At 50.7% G+C, this 21703-nt stretch overlaps 1 protein-coding gene across 2 annotated transcripts in view; it reads right to left on the reverse strand.

Moving 5' to 3' along the window:
• Positions 1 to 9048: 9048 nt before the first annotated feature.
• Positions 9049 to 21703, reverse strand: part of LOC144721240 (uncharacterized) — a 29858-nt gene continuing 17203 nt past the window's right edge. For both annotated transcript variants that reach the window (XM_078598699.1, XM_078598698.1), the window contains one exon: positions 9049 to 10771. In XM_078598699.1, the coding sequence (XP_078454825.1) occupies positions 9329 to 10666 (1338 nt within the window). In that variant the 5' untranslated portion in view covers positions 10667 to 10771 and the 3' untranslated portion in view covers positions 9049 to 9328. The remainder of the gene's footprint in view (positions 10772 to 21703) is intronic.

The raw sequence follows: 21703 nt of genomic DNA on the forward strand, positions 1-21703 counted from the left end.
AAGAAGAGACCGCTCTGTATTTAACACAATAGCACGAGGCCAATAGCACAATTTCAATAACAATTTAGGTCGGAGAAAGACCCAAAATATATATTTAAATAAATTCCAGTGATCCAATGAGGGAATTGAACCTATGCCCTCAACGGTACCGGCTCGGTAACCTGACTCAGGCTTGGCCCCATGAGCCCACCCAACCTTCAGACCTCTTCCACCCAGTCCCCTCCTCTCTCTCTCTCTAACAGTCAATCACTCAAAGCCTAATTAACCCGCTCAGAGGGCAGCCACGGAGTCAGGGAGCAGCACAGCAAGCATTCAAAATGTGTTCCAAGCCAAAGTTTTAAGATGTGTTCAGCAGCCAATTGCATGGGGGCTGTTTATCATGATCCACTCTGGGCAAAGCCCAACGCTGCAGCGATCTTAGCTCTGGCCGTTAAATGGCACCCGACATCTAACTGGGACTGAAATGCCACAGGGAAGTTTTGCCAATTCAAAAACATTGCTTTCAAGAGGCGTTTCATCAAACGCGTGACCATTAAGATTGTGAAAGAGCCAGAAAATGGCTTAGACGTTTACTTACGACTTTAGCCGAGGCCTGTGGTGTTTCAACAAAGAGCTTAGAGCTGTCTTATTTGTTTATGGATGGCCATGGCTGGCAAAACTACGTGACAAGATTGCCATAAAATTAACCCACTACAATGTTAAATTATAATATAAATAGGCCTTTGTCAATCCACTGCATCTCAATGCCATGTCGGTCTAGGGGTATTGTTTGACCATACTTCACCATACTCTTAGTTTTTTTTTCCGGTAAAGTCACGTAGGTAAAAAATGAAATAAAAATTTATACAAATAAAAGAATAACAAAGAATAAAAATCTCGACATTTCGGAGGCAACACAAGCTTCCGTCTGAAGACGTCTGAAGACGGAAGCTTGTGTTGCCTCCGAAACGTCGAGATTTTTATTCTTTGTTATTCTTTTAATTTTATTAATTTTTATTTCATTTTTTACCTACGTGACTTTACCGAAAAAAAAGAAAGAAAAAAACTAAGAGTATGAATCCTTGCAGTCACGAAAGCTTCAAATCTAGAATCATACTTCACCATACTGGTCAGTGCGAGGGTTGGCCGGGGGTGGGGGGGGGGGCAGAACTAGGTCAGATATCACGAATCACGGATGTTTGCCGTGGCCAGGCATCAAACTCAGATTACTGGTATCACGGTGTCGGAGTGTGCAAACCACTGCGCCACCACTCCACCCCTGGGTATAACAGGTAGTACCCCTCGATTTGCAAAAGTTTGGTTTCACGGAATTGCGCGTGCACGCAATTGATGAACTATGGACACCCTTCGACGTACGAAATCGAAACGAAATGTCTCACGGCACGCGCCACAAGGTCATGAAACAAGAAGCACCCAGGAGGCTGCGTCATCCATCCGCGGCAGCGTCACCGTATCCCTGCAGTACAACAGCAACGGCCTCCACATCACCTTCCCTGTCTTTCCAACATGCAGATCTTTTGGTGAGTTCCTTGAAAAGATAAAACTAAAATGATTTACTTTTAGTTATGATTCAATCGTTTTAATGTGTGTGTTCTTCATGATTATTTTGTTTTGTCAAAAGCGATATAGGTGAATATTTAGGAGTAGAGTTGGAATGGCTGTGCAAAACACATCCCTAAATTGTTGGTATTTACATTAATGGCAAAAGTCGATTCCGAATTAGGAAAAGAAATTCAACGTGTGCTTTTTAACGAACGCATCCCTTTCGTAAATCTAGTGATACCTGTCCATCTACAGCGGTGCATTTGTTGAGATATCACTCGTCACGAATGTTAGCTGTGGCCGGGAGTGGAGCTGATGTAGCCAGGTTCAGGCTATAGTGAGCACCACAGCTCCACCAACTTGTAATTGCAAAGCAGATACGTTTTATTCACACATGCTTAGCATTTGGGGCTTGGGTCATATTGCCAAAATATATGGCTTATCTTTTCGTACCTTTCTTGGTGGCAAATGCTAAACTCGTTTTTTGTGAAATGTTATCTCTAGATAAAATATGTATCCTTACACAAGTTCAATGATAAATATATATGATAGCAAGGTCACTGTTGTCGAATTTATGAGGGTAATTTCAGGCAATATCGCTTTTGAAGGGAATATAACACTATGATAATCAAAGATGTATGGTATCTGAGGATAAGTGTGCAGTGTGTATAGAAAACAGACAGTGCAGAGTGCCCCCATGATGCATGCGAGTGGCATGTTCCACTGCAGGTGGTATTGACCAACCCCCTAGGATCACGGCCTGAAAAGGGTCCGCAGATGAAGATGATGGGGTGGGTGGATCAGAAGTGGGGGAAGCATTTATAAAACGGGGAATGAAGACACATTTGGACAAAAATACATTTCCTGGGGTCAAGGCAGTTCAAATTTAATCTTACCGATTGCAACGCTCATTTGCATTCATGAATGCAAATGTTTTTAGCAGCTGTTAACACACGGTGGCTGTTCAAGAACGTTTTAATTTAAAAATCATTATCACGACTCCGGGGCGGAGGGGTGGTGCAGTGGTCGGCGCTGGCCACAGCGGGAGTCAGTGCCGAGTGACATCTGAACCTGTCCCAGGCCCCCTCTCAAAGCCCAGCACTGGGACGGCGTTTGGTGATGTGTGGACAGACAACGTCCGTGACTGAAACGAGTCAGCACAATTCCTTCTAGCAGTAGATTTCTGAAGGATTGGACATTACAAATATTTCTTTAAATTATTTATCATGTTTAAACCACGTGTAAGTGTTATTTCTTATGTTTAAACCATGTGTAAGTGTTTGTTGATTTCTATACTTCTAGTATTTTCAATATGCAGTGAACATACCTATTTATTTTTTTAGTTTCATATCACGTATGAAAGTTTCGTATTGATTAATGTTCATTGAGTTTCCTTCCCCCTCTAAATTATTGTATGTTATTCCTGGGGGGGGGGGCTATCGTGTCAGTGGAGGTGCGGTGTAGCAAAATGCAACGTTGTACCGTACTATGCCCCGATATCTTTAACAACCCCACCTTCACCAACCCGCGCTGACCGGCGTGAAGAAGTTATGGTCAAATAACCCACACATGGACTCCCAAAAGGGCTGTGCACGTACGCGTGTGTACACGTGTGCACACGCGTGCGTGCACACGTGTGCACGCGTACTTGCTCGTCTAGGTCTTTTGCAAACATCACCGATGGCCTCATTCATTCGCCGGTGGACGGGCAATTTCACCTTTTTGGCCAAACACTGGTGATGACTGCCTCCGAGTCACCGCACGGCCTGGGCCACCTCGTTGAACACCGGTTGCTGATCTGACGAGCGCTGAGCCGTTTGCTCTGACTGTCTGAGTGAGGCGCGGGGAGCCAGATTCGTCGGACGGAAGAGGCGGGAGGCGAGTGGGGCGAGCGACCGACCGACCCTGAGTCCACACGGAGGGGTGGCCTGCCACTCGGGACCATTCATTTGCTTGCTGGATTTCCCTTCCTGCCGCTCGGCCCACAGCCAACCGTTTGTCGTGTTGCTCTTATTATTCGTACAGGTCAGTTCCATATTTATAGAAGCTTACCCCCCCCCCACCACAATCTAGCCTTCTTCAATGCCCCGTTTTGTTTCATTCCATTTTTTATTGTACAATTTATTTACTGCCCTTATTTCTTTCCTTCGTTGTGCTATTGCTAAAGTTACAGCTATTTTTCCTCCTGCTTTCAAATTACTTGCAGGACCAATGCCGCGAAGTGCACGTAACGCAACACATGCACACGCACACACGCGCACACACACGCACACGCGCACACGCACGCGCATGCACACGCACACACGCACGCACACACCCACACACACGCACGCACACGCACACACGCACACACACACACACACGCACACACACACGCACACACACCCACACACACGCACACACACACGCACACACACCCACACACACGCACGCACGCACGCACACACACACGCACACATACACACGCACACACACACACGCACGCACACGCACGCACACACACCCACACACACGCACACGCGCACACACACACACGCACGCACACACACACACGCACGCACACACACACACGCACACACACACGCACACACACGCACACACACACACGCACACACACACACGCACACACGCACACACACGCACACACACGCACACACACGTACACACACACACGCACACACACACACACGCACACACGCACACACACCCACACGCACACACACACACACGCGCACACACGCACACACGCACACACACGCACACACACACACCCACACGCACACACGCACACACGCACCCACACACACACGCGCACACACGCACACACACAAACACACACCCACGCGCACACACGCACACAAACACACACCCACACGCACACACGCACACACACACGCACACAAACACACACCCACACGCACACACACGCACACGCGCGGTTTTTAATGGCTGCTCGTGGGGAAATTCCACACTTCAAGAAGGATGCCGATGGTAAAGGCGCAGCCCTGCACGTGCATGCTGACGCCACCGATGGCAAAGGCGCAGCCCTGCACGTGCATGCTGACGCCACCGATGGCAAAGGCGCAGCCCTGCACGTGCATGCTGACGCCACCGATGGTAGATGGGCTTCCACCCATGGCAGCTCTAAAGAGCCCCTCCAGATGGTACCCTGTACTTGGCCTGCTTTTCCACGCCGGCTAGACATCTGGGAAGAGGTGGGAGAATGCCCGCACTTTATCCCACGACACGCAACCTGCAGATCGACTAACTGTGAACTACCCATGTATACATACTACTCGGTGGACACACTTTAGACACCTGCATTGCAAGCCCAGCGTGCTAACCGTTGACGACGCGGCAGCATCCCTGTATGGATGTTGAACTTCTTTCTCACCGTACGTAGCCAACCGCGCTAATCGGAGGCGCGGTGGAAGGACAACAAACTTAACACAAACAAAGCAGTTCTACAGAAATGAACTTTCAATCTCAAAAGAAGAGACCGCTCTGTATTTAACGCAACGATCACCGTCGACCTCCCACCACGTGCGTCAGTCTCACCAGGTGAGTCTAATTTTGCTAACCACAAAGAGATGATGATGATGATGATTATTGGATAGTGACAAACGGGGCGATGGTGGGGGGGGTGGAGGGGTCGTGGTAACCCTGCTCAGAATGGTTCCTGTGGCGATCTCACAAGTAAATTAGGGAGCCCGGTTGCCACTCAACCAAACCACAACAGAAACATTATAAACTGGTCAACGCACTTTTTCTGGGGTGCTGATTCCAAATCTGGCATCAGTTTTTGTCTATCACATCAGGTTTTTGAGATATCAAATATTGCATTTTCAATAAAAACTGCAGAAGAAAAATATTAAATAAATGTGGATATCTACATAAAATTATATTATAAACACACTATCCTAAAAATACAGCACCATATTTTAACACTAAAACAGTCACTGACTCGCAACAACTTGCAATCATAAGTGACAAAGTTAATTTCGGGTAAAATCAATGAAAATGGGGTATGCCAATAGCATAAAAATGAGATGTGATAGAGCAAATCTGAGATCAGATTTGGAATCAGCACCCTGAAATTAGTCTAAAACAGCTGCAAAAGTCCAGGCCAGAAAAAAAAGTTTTTTTCGTTGACCAGTGTTATTCAGTAACATTCAATCACAGCGGCGATATGAATAACATCGGAGCCGTTGCCAGAATGCCAGTGCCAATTTGTGTCTTCGTTTCGCATTTAGAAAGTACACCGCTATAAGAGAGTGTTCATGCCTAAGCCACCGGTGTCATCCGTTAAAAAAAAAAAATCTACTTGATTTCTCGAGGCTCACAGAGCCCATCCGAAGGCGCCTTCGCGATTCTTTGCGACTCAACATCAGCACCCGCAACTCGGAGCCGCGGGCGTGCGCCTAATTAGAACCCAACAGCAACAACAGCAATCATCTGTTAGACGCAAACCGTCAGGTGCAACAGTAAAAAATATGGCGTCGGTTTTGGAAACTCTTAAAACCGCTTAATTGGTGGAAGTCCGCAACTCCCCGCGTTTGTGCTCCATTCCTTTGTGCGCCTTCCGCCGCGGCCGACACAGGCGAGGCTTTTGTCGCCGCCGCCCGGCCCAAACGTTGCCCTCGTCGTTGCCCAATTACTCCCGGCGAGGGTCAATGCGCCTTTTGTGCCGCCGAGTTTCCTCGCCGCAGGTGACCGAGCCCACCGCCCGCCCTGCCGCTCCGTCTCATCCAACGCCACTTCTCGTTTGGTGGGGGGGGGGGGCCTTTCTCAGAGCTCGTTAAGGTTTTTTTTTTTTTGGGCCAGCGCTTCCTTTGTGTAATATTTTCGTTTTTATACACACGAATTAAATTCTGAATGAATGTCGCGCAGGGAAAGACGGTGTTGGATGACCGGTAGGAATTGTGTTACCTCCGTCCGGAGCCGATGGCTGCAAATGAAATGTTACGCGTCGATGAACGGTCCTCAATCTTAGGATGCGAGGTGTTTGCGCCGATACGTACGAGTGTACGGTATTTGACTTGCAAGTTCGAGCACGTGTACACGTACGGGGATTTTTTTCCATCCATGTGCTGTGCGAATAGTGGGAGTCTTTTGACGATACTTCACCACACTGGTCAGTGCGGGTTGGTGGGGAGGGGTTGCTCGACACCGGTTCGGATCTCGCTCGCCGCTGACACCCGTGGCGATGCAACAGCGGCTCAAACAAACGAATCCTGACGCACTGCCATTGCAGTCCCGGTGTCTCGTCTCGAGCGGAGCAAGATGCAGCACCTCAGTCTTGTGAGAGGCTGTAAAAACTGAAAGTATTTACACTATATTTTTTATTTTAGCAGGTAAAGCCCACTGAGCTATGAAGCTAATTTTCAGAAGCGACCTGGCCACAAATGATAGCTCAACCAAGTGGCTTATCGCGTGGAAATCTATCACAAAGTTTCTAAATGTGGAGGGAAATACTGGAGGACCCGGAGAAAAATCCACGCTGCCACGGGTACAACATGCAATCTCCAAATATATAGGCATCAGGGTTGGGATCGAACCCACGACCTCCTGTATACCATGCGAGGAAGTCAACGTTTCACCGCTGAGACACCCACATGTGCAAGGGTTAGAGGTTGCAAGCCCCCTGCCCTTACCCGATGACTGTGTAGCGACAGCTCCATCGGTCGGGACGAGGTTCACAAAGCCAAAGCGGGTACTCCAGCAACAATTACGTAACAATTTACCACCTTCGCACCGTAAATCATCGGGCCTGGGACCCGAGCGTTACGAAGCAATGCCCGTTTGTTTAATGGCGTGCGACGGCACAGTCGAAATTAAGGCGATAAAGGAAGTGCGTCCTTGCCCAAATTAGTCTTTACTCATGCCCCATCGATCAGACCGGCCTCGATTCAGCGCAGGGTTTTGTTCGCGTCGCTTTCTGTCAAATGCAACACAGCCCAGGCGCTTTCCAGCGTCACGAGAGCGGAGGCTGCAGTCTGGGGGTGGCAGATTTGAGCGTTTACCGGCAAACGCGGCCCACTCTTTGAAGTCAGCCAATCGGCAGCCTGGAGCATGAAGTTTGAGATCCAGTCTGGCTCCGAAAGCTGCCACTCGCGAAGCCACGGACTTTACGATTGGAATGTGAATGGCGAGGAAGAGGTGGATCAGGGGCTCTGCTCATAACGGCTGTGTTTGATCAATGAGCCACTGAGCCCCTGAAAGGCACGCCTATTTTTTCCTTCACAATTTGCTTTACGACGTGACATAGATTCGTGAATTATCATGCCATTAGCAACATTTTACAAATGCCAGAATTGATTAGATGTTTTTTTTTTAATTGAGGTTGGTGTCTTTTGCTTGAAACATCTGCCTCCCCTTGTCTTTACAATCTTTACAAACTGGAATTCCCACGTCCTCACTGCAGCCTGGCATCGCACATTACAATCCAACATAGGGAATCTTACAGGCTCAATCACACGTTGCGTGAGTCTTTGGCAATGATGGAAATTCCACATTGCTATGACTGGGAATTTCAAATGCGTGTTGCTCATTTTCACGTCAGTCAAGGAATGGTGCACATCCAATCGGCAGTTCGCGTGCAGTGCAGTAAAGTGTGGGCACTCCCAACTCTTCCTAGACACCTGGCCAGCGTGGAAGAGTAGGCCAAATGCCCTCTCTCTAGAGGAGCTCACGAGGGCTACCCTTCTGTCCGCAGTGGCACGTGCAAGAAATTGTAGGGCTGGTAGGACGATGATGGCAATGATGACGACTGCAGTGAAAAATCAAGTCCGGGGCCAAGAGCTCAACTCTCAAACCTCACAACTGGAAGCGCTGCAGTTCTGCCAACCGAGATCAGTTGTGACCACTCAAAGAAAAACTGCGCGCACTGCACGTCGCCGATTGACTCAGCGGTTCTCGCTTCTCGACGCAAGCGAAGCACCCACCTGTGTCATGCCGGGTGTGCTGGGTCCAGCCCCACGTGTCCCTCTCGGCCGCCCGCTGCTCCCCGCCCACACCAGCGCCCACCATGAGCTCCCGACCCCAAGCCGACCCCGGCGTGGCCTCCGCACCCTCTCCGCCGCCTCCGCCCGCCCCGTTAGTGCCACCGCTGCCAACGGACGTCCCCGGCATCGCCGTGGCGACGGCAGTAGGAGCGGCAGGAGCAGCCGTGGAGGCGGCGGCGGTGGAGCGAGGGCTCTCGATGCTGCCGAGGAGAGACTCACGCTCACCGTGGCCCTGCGGCCAGGCGATGGCCGTGGTGATGGAGGGCGAATTTAAACGTCCATCGTCATCGTCATCGCCGCCGCCGCCATCGTCTCGGTCGCTCCAAATGACGCTGCCCCCCGACGTCCGAGCGACGGAGCGAGAGGAGGTCCCGGACCCCCCGGGGAAATCAGGAGACGTGGCGGCGGCGGGCGACGACGACGACGATGCCATCTGCCACGGCGGCCGCCCTCGTCCCCCGGGGGCCTCCGTGCTGCCGCTGCTGCCGACGCCAGCGCCAAGTCGCGCGGATCCGGAGGACGCTTGGGCGGGCGAGCTGCTGGGCACGCGCCTCGCCCAGCTGTCCGTCCCCGGGGAGATCGCCGGAGCGGGGGACGCCGACGCACGTGGAATTTCCGAGCGGCCCAGTGAATTTGCCGCCGCCGCTGCCGCCGCCGTCGAGGTGAGGGCGGAGTCGCCGCCGCCGCCACGGGATGGGCCCGTCGGGGCCGTCGTCTGAGACGAATCGCTCGGAGGTGGCTCGATGCTCGTGAGCAACACCTCGCTGCCGACGCTGCTCCTCTCAGAGTCGTCTCCGGCTTGCACCGCACCCTGCGCCGCCGTCGCGTGCGATGTCGGCGGAAAGTCCCACAATCTGGTTGCGGTGGGGTTCGTGAACTGTGTTGAGGTCGGAACTGCTGCTGCTGCTGCTGCTGTCGTTGTTGTCACGATGCCTGCGCTGCTGCTGAGGGTGATTCCGCGCACACCGACAGAACGGGTCGTCGGCGTTCGACTCGTGCCAAACGCATCGTCTTCCTCTCGCGCCGCGGTCGGCACGGCGGCCGTGCGTGTCGGGGTCACCTCGCTCGGGGTCTCTCTCGCCACGTTGGAGCCCCGCGTAGCGGAGGAGGCCCAGCTGGCCGATGTGAAAGTCCACCCTCCTCCCTGCCATCGTGTCGTTGCGTGACTGGTCGAGGAGGACCACCCCGCAGCCGGAGATTCCTCCCATCGGCCCCCGCGGCGAAACAGACGGCTCCTCTCCACCCTCGCTCACGGACGCCGAGGCTGCGGCGACGCCGTCGTACGTGGCCGGCAGCAAACCCTCGTCCACCAGCGACGCCACGAACGAGGACTTGTCCTCAACCTCCTCCGACCTCTCCTCCGACCTCTCCTCCGACCTCTCGTCCCCATGCGTCACGATCGACGTCGGACCCTCGGCATCGCCGGGCAAGGCCAGGTCGACGGCTCGCTCCGTCTGCATGGAGGCGAGTGCAGCATCTTCCTTGCTCACGTCCAGGGGGCCCCAGCTGATCGCTGGACCTCCCGAAGCGAGCGTTCTGTTGCGAGCGGGGTGCCGATGAGACATCAACGACCGCAACATGGACAATGCCGTGGCCGCCGCCGCTGTTGACCTCGACGTCGGAGCCGGTGATTCATCGGCGCTGTCTGGCAGCGGTCCGTCCCCGGAGGAAGAAACGGCCGCGCGGCGGTGAGCCCGAAACATGGCCAGCAGCAGCATCCGGGCGGCAGTTGAGCCCAAGCTCACGGGATGCCAGGCGTGGTACGCGGCGTCGGTGGGAGCCTGTGCCGTGGTGGTCCCTGGGCTCGCGTCTCCTGGACTCACGTCCCCGGTACGCGTGTGCCTAGAGCTCGCGGATCCTAAGTTCGCATCTCCCGGGCTCGTCGTCTCTCCGGGGCTCACGTATCTGCGGCTTGCGTATCTGCGGCTTGTGTATTCTAAACTCAAGTCTCTTGGGCTCGCGTCTCCTGGGATCGTGTCTCCCAGGCCCGTGTCTCTGGGGCCCGTGTCTCCGGGGCTCACGTGTCTCGGGCTCGTGTCTCCTGCACCGGGCAGCAGAGCGGCCGCTAGGCCAAGGCACGTGGCCAGCAGCAGCAGCAGGAGGCTGCCAGGCTGGGCCATGGTCCCGCACCGTGGTCGCGCGGCGAGCAGTCGCCGGTTTTGGGAAGTGCGTTGAGCGTGTTTGCGAGACCGCAGGGAAAACGGCAGGTTACGAGCGAGGGTCGTCTGTGAAGAGAGAGAGAAAGAGGGAGGCAGAGAGAGATGGTGCAATGCACAAGAAGCAAAAGTGTTATTAGTTTGAAAAATAAATTAATAAACAGAGCAGGGCCGTGGCTGACATCAGTGGCGAGTGACATTTGAGCCAGTCGTTGCCTTTTGCAGAGGTTGGCGGTTCGAACTCGACGACCGCTCTGGGTAATACCAGGGGTGTATCAACCATAAATACGCGCCGTTCGCTTCGTGGCCTTGGAAAAAGAGCCAGAGGCCATGTGTGCCGGTGTCACGGTCTCAACTTGCAACGTTTTAAAATGCTCGCAAATCTCCCGAAATTTTATCAAACGGCATAGCAACAGCGGGTTATTACTGTGGATCTACTTCAGACTATACTCGGATATGAAGCGTATAGCACCTTCACGGTGGCTCTGCGCTATAGGAATGGAGCAAATCGCAAGTGCACAAATTATCTCTTGAATTGACTCACAACCGTGGCATAAAGTTGACCAAATTCCTCCTCATATAGCTAAACGGTTGCTCAGGTATTTATCACAACATCAGCAACAACAAAAACCATCATGAATCTTACAAGGTGAAGGCCTACGTTGGTCGAAGGACTTTGAGCTTTTTTGTTGCAGTGACTTTGCTTCGATTCAAGTATCTGCACCTGGTGATGGGCCGCCAGTAGGTCAGCTGAGCCTCAACAAGTTTCAGCTGGTCGATGTTTTTAATACGTGAAGCAGAAAGGTTTTTTTTTCTGCTGCTGCTGCTGCTGCACCTAATAGGCCTCTCGTCTGCTCAAACCCAGAGGAAACCCCGTACATGAAAGCGATGGGCGGAGTTTGCGGGGGTCGTGGGGGGGGCAACACCCCCCCCCCAAACTGGTCATCTTTATTAATTTAGTTTCAGTAGTTCACAATTATTTATATATATGCACTCGCGATTCGTAATGTGAGGGAGAAAGCGAACCCCTGCCCACCGCCCCCCCCCCCCCCAATACAGAAGTCAAATGATGAAAGCATACCATCGTCGGCAGGATGCGAATTTTATATTTTAAATTATCACGAAATATTTAATCTAATTGATGCGGCTTAAATGAAGGCGCCGAGCGGGTAATTTGCGTGTCCTGAGATCAAAGCCGTAAGCTGGCCTCGTTAGATGTTCGGATGAAAGCGGGCGACACAGAAATGTAGGCGACACAAGTTTCTCCTTCCCGGTGCCAACTGCTGTGCTGCACGTGCTGTGGCAGAGCCCCAGGGGCAGGTGAGGGCCCCGAGGGCCCAACAGAGGCAATCGCCTCCCGCTGCACATCAGATGATGGCCTTGAATTCACTGTGCAACAGTTGTGGGATTTGGCAGGAGGAAGGGAGCGATGGCGTGGTGCGGTGACTATTAACAGCACAGGCTGTGATGACCTCTTGACCTTGACTTGTAAGATCATTTTAACTTACTTGGAGTTTTTGTTGTTGTATTATGGTTGCTGAGCACAGTTCCAAAAGCCCCAAAACTCCATCGGTCAGCAGCAAACATCGCTCTTAAAGTCGCAACCGCGTAAGAGGTAACGCGACTTTGAATCGAGCCAGGCTAGAATTGTTCGGCAACAGGGAGTATATGAGAGGGAGTTCCAAAGTGGAGCGGTGTGGGGAGAGACGCAGAGAGAGGAGAGTTTAGACCCGCAGTGTGGTGGCTGAACACAGTGTGGGTCGGGGCACCACAGTCAGTCTGCAAATAAGGGGCTCTAATAGTTCCAATCACCAGGCACCTCAGATTTGCATGGTTGGCTCAAAAGAAGTTCAACACGTACATCCCTATGTCAGAAATGCAGCAGGATTCTTACCCTGGAAAGTTCCTGTAATATTTACTCATTGCAATTGTGGGTTTCCCAAAGTCACTCCAGTTCCCTTGTACAGAAACAATCCTGCTAAATAATTGGGCCAACATCCCAAGCATGACCCCTGTTGTAGCATGAGCCGAGAGACTCGCAAACAACCCAGAAGCCCGAGTTCGATTCCCCGCCGGGGCTAATGTCAGTATCGAGTGACGTCCGAACCGGTCCTGGGGCCGCCCCGCTCCGCGAAAATCGACGTGGTGAAGTATGGACAGATAATCCTCCCGACGACCGACATGGCGCTAGAAAGTCTACATCCAGCAGTAGATAGACAAAAGGGCTGAACATTACCGATTGTTTTTTTTCCACGTTATTCTAAGTCATTGTTACGCAGTGGATTGTCTGCACGAGAATGAATCATCAATCGCGGCGCTAATGCATTTCCAATGGCAAAAGGCCACGGCTAAAAATCTGCCAACAGCCTTTGACTTTCAGCCAAATGCAGCAAATCGGTTTAATTGTTGTGAAACAAAAGGTGTGCAAATGCCGCAAGCCGGCTTACACCGCAGATAAAAGTTAAAACAATCCAACAAAATCATTTAGGAAACTGGCCACGAGGAGTGGCTCTTGTGAATAACGTCTCGGGGGGTGCCGACATCCGTGCCCCCCCCCCACCCCCCTTGATTCATCTCGCGGAGTCGCGTCGAGTCTCGCTGCGGCGCGATTGCGAACGTTGCTTTGTCTCTGCTCGCAACACGCAACGGAATCAACGGCACGCGACAGCAAAAAAATCAAGGAACCTTAAGTCAGTTTAACACGTAGGAGGCTTTCGCGACCAATATTATTCATAATCATCGTTTTTGTGGGGGTTAGATCGCGTTATTTATAAATGTGTCGTAACCCTCCACCACCCGACACGGCCAATCAGTAAAAAAGTTTTCACGTTGACAAAAGACAAATAGTTCACTACTTTAGCCCACCGGTGTGTTGAAGCGAATTGCCCGATGATGCTGGATGAAATTACCAGCGAAACGTCGTACAACTCAAAAATTGTAAATGTTGTGGTTTCACGCTTCAACACACCGGTGGGCTAAAGCAGTGAACTATTTGTCTTTTGTCAACGTGACACTTTTTTGCTGATTGGCCGTGTCGGGTGGTGGAGGGTTACGACACATTTATAAATAACGCGATCTAACCCCAAAAACGTTGATTATGAAGGAACCTTCAACAAAAAATCGGGAATCACAGCGAAATGGCTCAACACGACGCGGGAGCCGTGCGACGTCGCGACTCGCCGGCGAGTTTCCCGGTTGCAGCCGCGTGCCGCTCGCTACGATGGACGATGCGCCACCTCCACGCGCCGGCGAGCTTCTTGGGCAATATTTCAGCGAAACGTCGGACACCGCGCCGAACAACGCGCGGCGCGAGCCCAAAATATCTTCTTGGTTCTTTCGGTAAAGTCACGTAGAATGGAAATAAAAAAATAGAAAAATAAAACATAATAAAATAATTCTCACGACGTTTCGGCCACAACGCAAGCAGCCGTCCTCAGGTGAAGAACAGGTCTGTCGATAAGACGGAGTCTGAGTCTGTCTTATCTGAGTCTGTCTTATCGACAGAACTGTTCTTCACCTGAGGACGGCTGCTTGCGTTGTGGCCAAAACGTCGTGAGAATGATTTTATGATGTTTTATTTTTATTATGTTTTATTTTTATTATTTCAGAAAAATAAAAACACCATGAAATCACCCACGCGGTCGTGTGGGGTGAAAAAGTTCATTCCACAACCTCCACCCCCCATTGCAGTGGCTCCAGTTAGCTATTTGGGAGGTTATATATATATATATAATCCTGCAGTTGCACTGGGACTTTCGACTGCGGAATGAGTATGTGTGACATCCTAAACACGTCTAGTTGTTAAGACAAGGAGTGGTGACAAGGCACAGCTGTGAATACAGCAACTTTGGAGGAGAGGATCAGTGAACCACTGAGACACGGAGGCAATATGTGCGCGAGACATGCACCCGCTGGGAAACAGCGTGGCGCTTTCAGGAGGTAGCACACAGCAAGTCGGCTGCGGATCGAACTGTGAAGATTGAACGGCAATGTTATAGCCCCCATCGTTGCAAAATCAACACGGGCAACTGCGTTGGTTCTGCCGTGTAAGCATCGTTGCATGTACAGTTACAGCTCTTTTTGTATCCACTGCTGGATGAAGGCCTCCCCACAACTTTTGTTCAATTAGTTGGTGTTGACCATACTTCACCGTGCAGGTTGGTGGAAGCAGGAAGCATAAACTGTGTGCATAGTACAGTACAACATTGCATTTTTCTGCACTGTCCTATGTTGCCCACAATGTAGCTCCTTATCAACCAATAAACAGCTGGTGGGCAATGTGGTCACCCATCCAAGCACTGTCGATGCTCACGCCTGCTTAGCTTCCAATTTGGTCATTGGGCCTTGTCCATGAACACTGCTTTATAACAGAAAGACGGTCACTGCATTGCACACTTTCAGATGCGATTCTGTGGCCGTCTGGAATGCTCTTCCCTCTGATATGAGGAAGCCACTGGAGCTATGCACTTTTACATTATCATCTAGATTGAAAATTAATTTCTTTAGAAGTGCTTTTTGTGTTTAGTTTGTTGTCCTTCCCCCGCAATTCCGATTAGCGTGCTCGGCTATGTACGGTGAGAAATAAGTTCAACATACATACATATAAAATAATAATACTGGTAGGAACCTCCTGGTTACTCCAACCCACAGGGATTTATTGTGTCCGTCCGTCCGTCGTGCATCCAAAAATGGGAGGAGTGGGGCTGGGTGGAGAGGGGAGGGTGGGGAGGGGCTGGGTGGGGAGGGGCTGGGTGGGGAGGGGCTGGTCACCCCATGGTGCCCTTATAAAACTCAACGTTGAACCTACTCACGCCGGCTTGTGCCCGCCCTCACAGTCGGCCATATTTGCATAATACACCACGCCGCCGTTGAACCTGGACATTGACCGAGCAACCCAACGTTCCTACCAGCTCCCTCCGCAGGAATGTGTTATTGAGCTCCAAAAAGCCATTCCACTCGTTGTATTTTCTCTTCAAAAGCAGTGTTGATGAAGGTGTTGCTTTCTTGTATTTTGTGCTATGCTATCTTATATGTGTGTGTTATAACATATATACAATATCTTCAATAAGGCATTGGCCAAATATACCAAGCATGACCCAACGTGAAAAAATAGTCTTGAGACTTCTCCAGTCTTTCTTGGGTAAAATTCGGACTGAAGTAAAAAGTGCGTGGTATCATTCTGTGTCGAGTTTAACCTGCCCATGTTTAATGTTGCAATGTTTCCAGTTGGCTTGTGAAATCTGGCATTCCGCCTTGTGCGGGAGCCAGCGATGTGTAAAGTGGACGCGGCTCTGGGCGTGTGACAACAGCATTTGGCTGCTGCTGTACATCTCCACACGACGATGAATCGCCGCCACGTCGAGCGATCATTTGTGGTCAGGTCGCTTCTGTATAAGACAGCAATCTAGCTCAGTGGGCCTTACCTGGGAAAAAACTATTATTTTGTTTAAATGAACGTCACCTGTGAGACTCGCCAATATTTGAATGCAGCTGCTTCGATCAGGATTGACAAAATGACCTTGAGAACGTATATCGTTGTATCACACCGAATCTACCACGTGCAAGCTCGGTGGGCCTTACCTGCTAAGATACCAATAGTAAATAGTTTAAATATATATTTTATACGTAACACATCGGCAGGACTAGCGATGCTGTTTATGTTTCTTCACTCCACAAATTAATAACTACATGAACTTCCTTGCATTGAAAAGTAAAGCTGGGATTTTTTTTTTAAGATCTAAATATCCACCGAGAAATATATATATATTTGGTTTCAAGAGAGCAATCACATTTCAAATCTTTTTTTTTGGTCGAAGTGACAAAACAATAGCATCTCCTCACTCAGTGAAAACAATAGCATTTCATTTTTAGAAGCGCGTTCTGGCACGCCCCGCCGTCGACAGGAGAAATTCGCGGAAGCTTCTCGTGGCAGCCGTGGCACGCCTCGAATCCAGCGGCAGGCAGGAAAAAGGGTTCGTGCAACCAGGCGCGCAACGATGGGGGGAGGGGCGTGGTGGGGGGGATATACAGCACCGTTATGCGACGCATAGGGGACTAGTCTGCCACACGCTAGGGCCCAGAATTAACAGATAAACGTGGGGAAAAAAACACATGAAGAAAGAATCTTCAAACAAAAAAGTTTTCATTAAAGTTTTTACCTGTGGTCTACCATGGACCGAGGCCTATTTTGCGCGATCCACACCCCCTTTGTGGAAATCCTAGAGCGATTGGGCCGGCATGAAAGCAAGACGCACGAACACATTCCTGCGGAGGGAGCTGGTAGGAACGTTGGGTTGCTCGGTCAATGGCCAGGGTCAACGGCGGCGTGGTGTATTCCGCAAATATGCCCGACTGTGAGGGCGGGCACAAGCCGGCGTGAGTAGGTTAAACGTTGAGTTTTATAAGGGCACCACGGGGCGACCAGCCCCTCCCCACCCAGCCCCTCCCCACCCTCCCCTCTCCACCCAGCCCCACCCCTCCAATTTTTGGATGCACGACGGACGGACACAATAATCCCCTGTGGGCTGGTGTAACCAGGAGGTTCCTACCAGTATAACTTGATTTGTGAGTATTGCACCTTTAAATGTGTTGTGTTCATACGTTCACTGCGAGACTGTCTTCCTCTAAACCCAATGCACGGTGCAACTAAATTTTGTTTAACAAAATAGTTTTCGCCTGCATAATTATTGCGTGCGGGGTTAAAGACATCCGTTGAAATAGGCAGTGAAACGAAGAGACAAGCGCGAGACACCCGCCTGGCAGACGTGTGTCGGGGGCAGTGAAGCAAGTAGGTTCATGGCATGAAATGGCGAGGGAGTCAAGCCATGCTGTAGCATAGAGGAGCATCGTCGGATAGGTAGTGACCTCCAGTCGCGCACTGACGGAGGCAGGGAGAAAAGTCATTGCGGGAGAGAGACTTTTGACTTTTAAACAACTTTTATTGCCGCCAGCAGCAACAGCACTGGAGGCGATTTTGATATGAAATACACAAAGTCACCAGCAACACAAATGAAATGAAACGCTACAAATCCACGCGCTGTGGCGCTAAAAGCACCGCGCACAACACGAAATAAAAGCCACGTGGTGGTGGTGGTGGTGGTCATCGCGCACGCCACGGTGACGAGCGAGCGCTTCAGAAGGTGAACACGAGGGTGCCGTCCACGCTGGTACAGAGACAGAGAAAGAGACACAGAGAGAGACACACACAGAGAGAGACAGAGAGACACACACAGAGAGAGATATATATATAGAGAGATGGAGAGAGACACACAGAGAGAGAGAGCGCAGAATTGTGGGAACACATCACAGAGGGAACCAGGGCATGACCGTGGCGGAGATTTAAGCGAATAATCTGGAGTATAATAAGGTTGTCAGTGGCCAGGCTGAGACCATCAAACTCAATAAACGAGAGGAAGAGCTTAATCTCTTGGGTCGCCGACAATTCGAACCCATGATCTCAGCGGTAGTAGCTTAGTGCTTAACAATGCCATTATGAGCCCCCTCCCCCACCCCCCCGAGATGAAGACACACACACAAAGGCAAAGATCCACCGTGTAGCCTTAACAGACTGTTGGGGCAAGTGCTGTTAGCGAGCACCTATGAAGGCCGGCACAGCACACGAGAGGGTGGGTGGCAAACGCCACGCCCGGCTGCCTTTGTCTCCCCAGTGACGATGTTTACTATACACCGCACCAGGTACTCATTTGAGGCTGAGTCGACCCAGGGGAGGCCCACAACCGGTTTAGATAATCGCATAGCTGTCAACCCATACGGCTTCCCCGTATTGTTGTACAGGGGAATTGAGTGTTCAGGGCCACACGGCGTACAGCCGTTTCAATGCGGGCAAAACATGTGTGTCTATGTGTTTGTGTTTCTCCCTTGTGATGGGACTTTGTAGGATGAACGTTGATATGTATAAGGGGCACGGGATGACCAATGAGGTCTGAATTAATCTGTAATAAGGTCGGGCACTGGTAAGGGCTTGACAAGTTTGTAATGATAATTGTTTTTTTACCCTTCTATCTGGCAACAAAACTGACACCTTTTTTTATCATATCATATTTTTTACTGGCAAATGAGGTTCCAATGGTGAGGTTTGTAATGGTCACATACACACACAGACCCAGCCACAACGCTCACGATTTACTCGTCGTTCGCCAAAGACGTAAACACACGACGCACACACGATGCACACACGACGCACACACGAGACACACACGACGCACACACGAGGCACACACGACGCACACAAAACGCACGCACGACGTTGCCCGCCACGTGGTCCCGTCGCAGGTTTGGGGAGAGTTGTGGCAGAGTGGTGGGGGGAGTGACCACGACGGGCGAGCGAGACGCCCGCTATTGTCTCCCTCGCCGACAGAACCCCTCGACCCCCCCCTCCCAGGACATCTGACGCCGTGTCTGCTGCCCCCCTCCACCACCACCAGCACCACCCTCCCCATTGTCCCGGCTCTCGTGCAGACGGAGAGCGGCGGCGCTCGTTCGAGAAATGAGCGCGACCCCCACGACCCCCGCCCGCATCCCTCCACCTCCTCCACGCTCTGGCGACCCCGATCACTCGCAGGGGGCCCTGCCCGGCCTGACATCGGTGACCTCAGATGAACCCGGCCACGGCCGGGGACGTTTTCATTCGCTTTCGTTCATTCGGAAAAAAAATTGCCGCCGTGTTCCCCTTTTATCATGTACGGCCGGGTGAGTGAGTGAGAGAGTCAGCGAGCACTTGCAGCCGGAACGGTCCGGAAAGCCGTTTCGGGAATGATGTAGACGCACGAAGTCTGTGTCGTGTTGTTGAGTCTTCGGGATACTGCGCTGGTGTGTGTGGTGGTGGTGCAGTGTTTGGTGGTGTGCATGGTGGTGGTGTGCATGGTGGTGGTGGAGTGTGTGGTGGTGTGCATGGTGGTGGTGTGCGTGGTGGTGTGTGGTGGTGGTGTGTGTGGTAGTGTACGTGGTGGTGGTGTGTGGTGGTGTGTGGTGGTGTGTGTGGTGTAGTGTGTGGTGGTGTATGTGGTGGTGTGTATGGTGGTAGTGTATGGTGGTGTCTGGTGGTGTGTGTAGTGGTGTGTGTGGTGGTGTGCGTGGTGGGGTGTGTGTGGTGGTGTATGGTGGTTCGTGTGTGTGGTGGTGTGCATGGTGGTGTGTGGTGGTGGTGTGTGTGGTGGTGTGCATGGTGGGGTGTGGTGGTGTGTGGTGGTGTGTGTGGTGGTGTGCGTGGTGGTGTGTGGTGGTGTGTGGTGGGAGTGTGCGTGGTGGTGTCTGGTGGTGTGTGGTGGTGTGTGTGGTGGTGTTGTGGTTATTAGGGATGTGTGGCGATGTGAGGTGGTGTGCGCAATTGTGTGCAAAGCAATGCACGTGAATAGTGCTTCGGGTTACCAGATGTCATTTAGGAAAGTACTCGGATTATTATGGATATCCGCACCTGAAACTCTAGTGGTAGTGCCTTATGCCAGTAATCCCTATTCCGAACCAAGCCTCGCAGTGTTCTCGAGTGTGAAAGTAACCCCTGCACATCATTGTCTGTTCAGCCCTGGAGAGAGTCCACTGAGACCAGGAGTCAGATTTGCGAGGGATAGCCTTGGATCAAAATAGAGGGGGAACAGTTACAAGAGCGAGGGAATTGGTTGTACAATTTGAGCATACTAATAATAAGCAATCAACAATAGTGCGGTTATATATATGGGGTTTAAGAATACCAGCGATTTAAATAGACCGTTGCAGTAGAATGGACAAAAATAGCATGCAAAGGAAATCTGAAAAAACGTACGGCAAAAGATATATAAAAATATTAATATATAAATCGTTAAGTGATAAATGTAACACGTGTAACATTGTGGTGAATGTGCTGTGACCGATATGGCAAGTATAATTGGAATAAATGTTGTAGCTGCCTGAATCATCAGCTTCAGCAAACATTAACATTCATGAGATGCTAATGATTGATTCAGCTGGCAAAACAAGATACGACAGGCCTGCTGAGATGATAACGGTCGTGCAGATGCATTACCATTACCATTTTAGCTGAAGCTTCATTTTTGTATGCACTTTGACAAAATAAATGTTATTAACTTCAGGGATTCAGTAGAAAGAATGTGAGACATACAAGATTGTCGGGATTTTTCCTATTGAACCGTGCGACGTTGTTGACTGGCGCGGCAAATAAAATATCCAGTGCATTTAGTGCATTTGGTATTCACGCCATAATCATAGCTCAAGGTATGACGAAGGTGCTGTCTCAAAGATGGGTAGAGTCACTGAGGTGATGAGCTAACTTGGCAAAGTCGGCCCCCGGCACATATTCCCGGCTGTGTTTCGAATAACGTCACGGGCGCCCCCATTAACCGCCGCCGTCAAACACACGCCGCGAAATGCTGTAATGTTTGTAATTAAATACTTGCTGCTATATCTTATGAATGCAAATAACATATTCATGAATCTTAGCGAAGGCATACCACTGCATACCTACAATAAACATCAGCAGTAGTTCATTAAGCCCAGAGCTTTGTTTCAAGGTGATTGCAAGCAGTCTTTCAGCTCCTAAATTGCCACATTTCCAAACGAGGTGGTTGTGCGTTCTTGTAGTTTGTAGTTTCCATGAACACGCCCGCCTGCGCTAACCAGGGCGGCAGCTGGGCTAAAACCCGTGAAACTCGGCAATGCGCCACCGCCGCAACTTTATGTGATTACTACACGCTTTCATTTAACTCTGTTGTTCTTCTTGGTTCTTTCGGTAAAGTCACGTAGAAGGGAGATAATAAAAGAATACAAATAAAACATAATAAAATAACACAATTATGTTTTATTTTTATTATTTTATTATCTCCCTTCTACGTGACTTTACCGAAAGAACCAAGAAGATGACTCCCTGCAGTCACGAAAGCTTCAAATCGAAACTCTGTTGTTGTTGTATCCTCAAATTTAAATGTTAACCCACTTCCCCATGCGGTATCGACCGCAAACTTGGTATACTTATGTTATACTGATGACAAT

This window comes from Lampetra planeri, chromosome 11, assembly GCF_965212315.1.
Source record: "Lampetra planeri chromosome 11, kcLamPlan1.2.h2, whole genome shotgun sequence".
NCBI classification, from domain to species: Eukaryota; Metazoa; Chordata; class Hyperoartia; order Petromyzontiformes; family Petromyzontidae; genus Lampetra; species Lampetra planeri.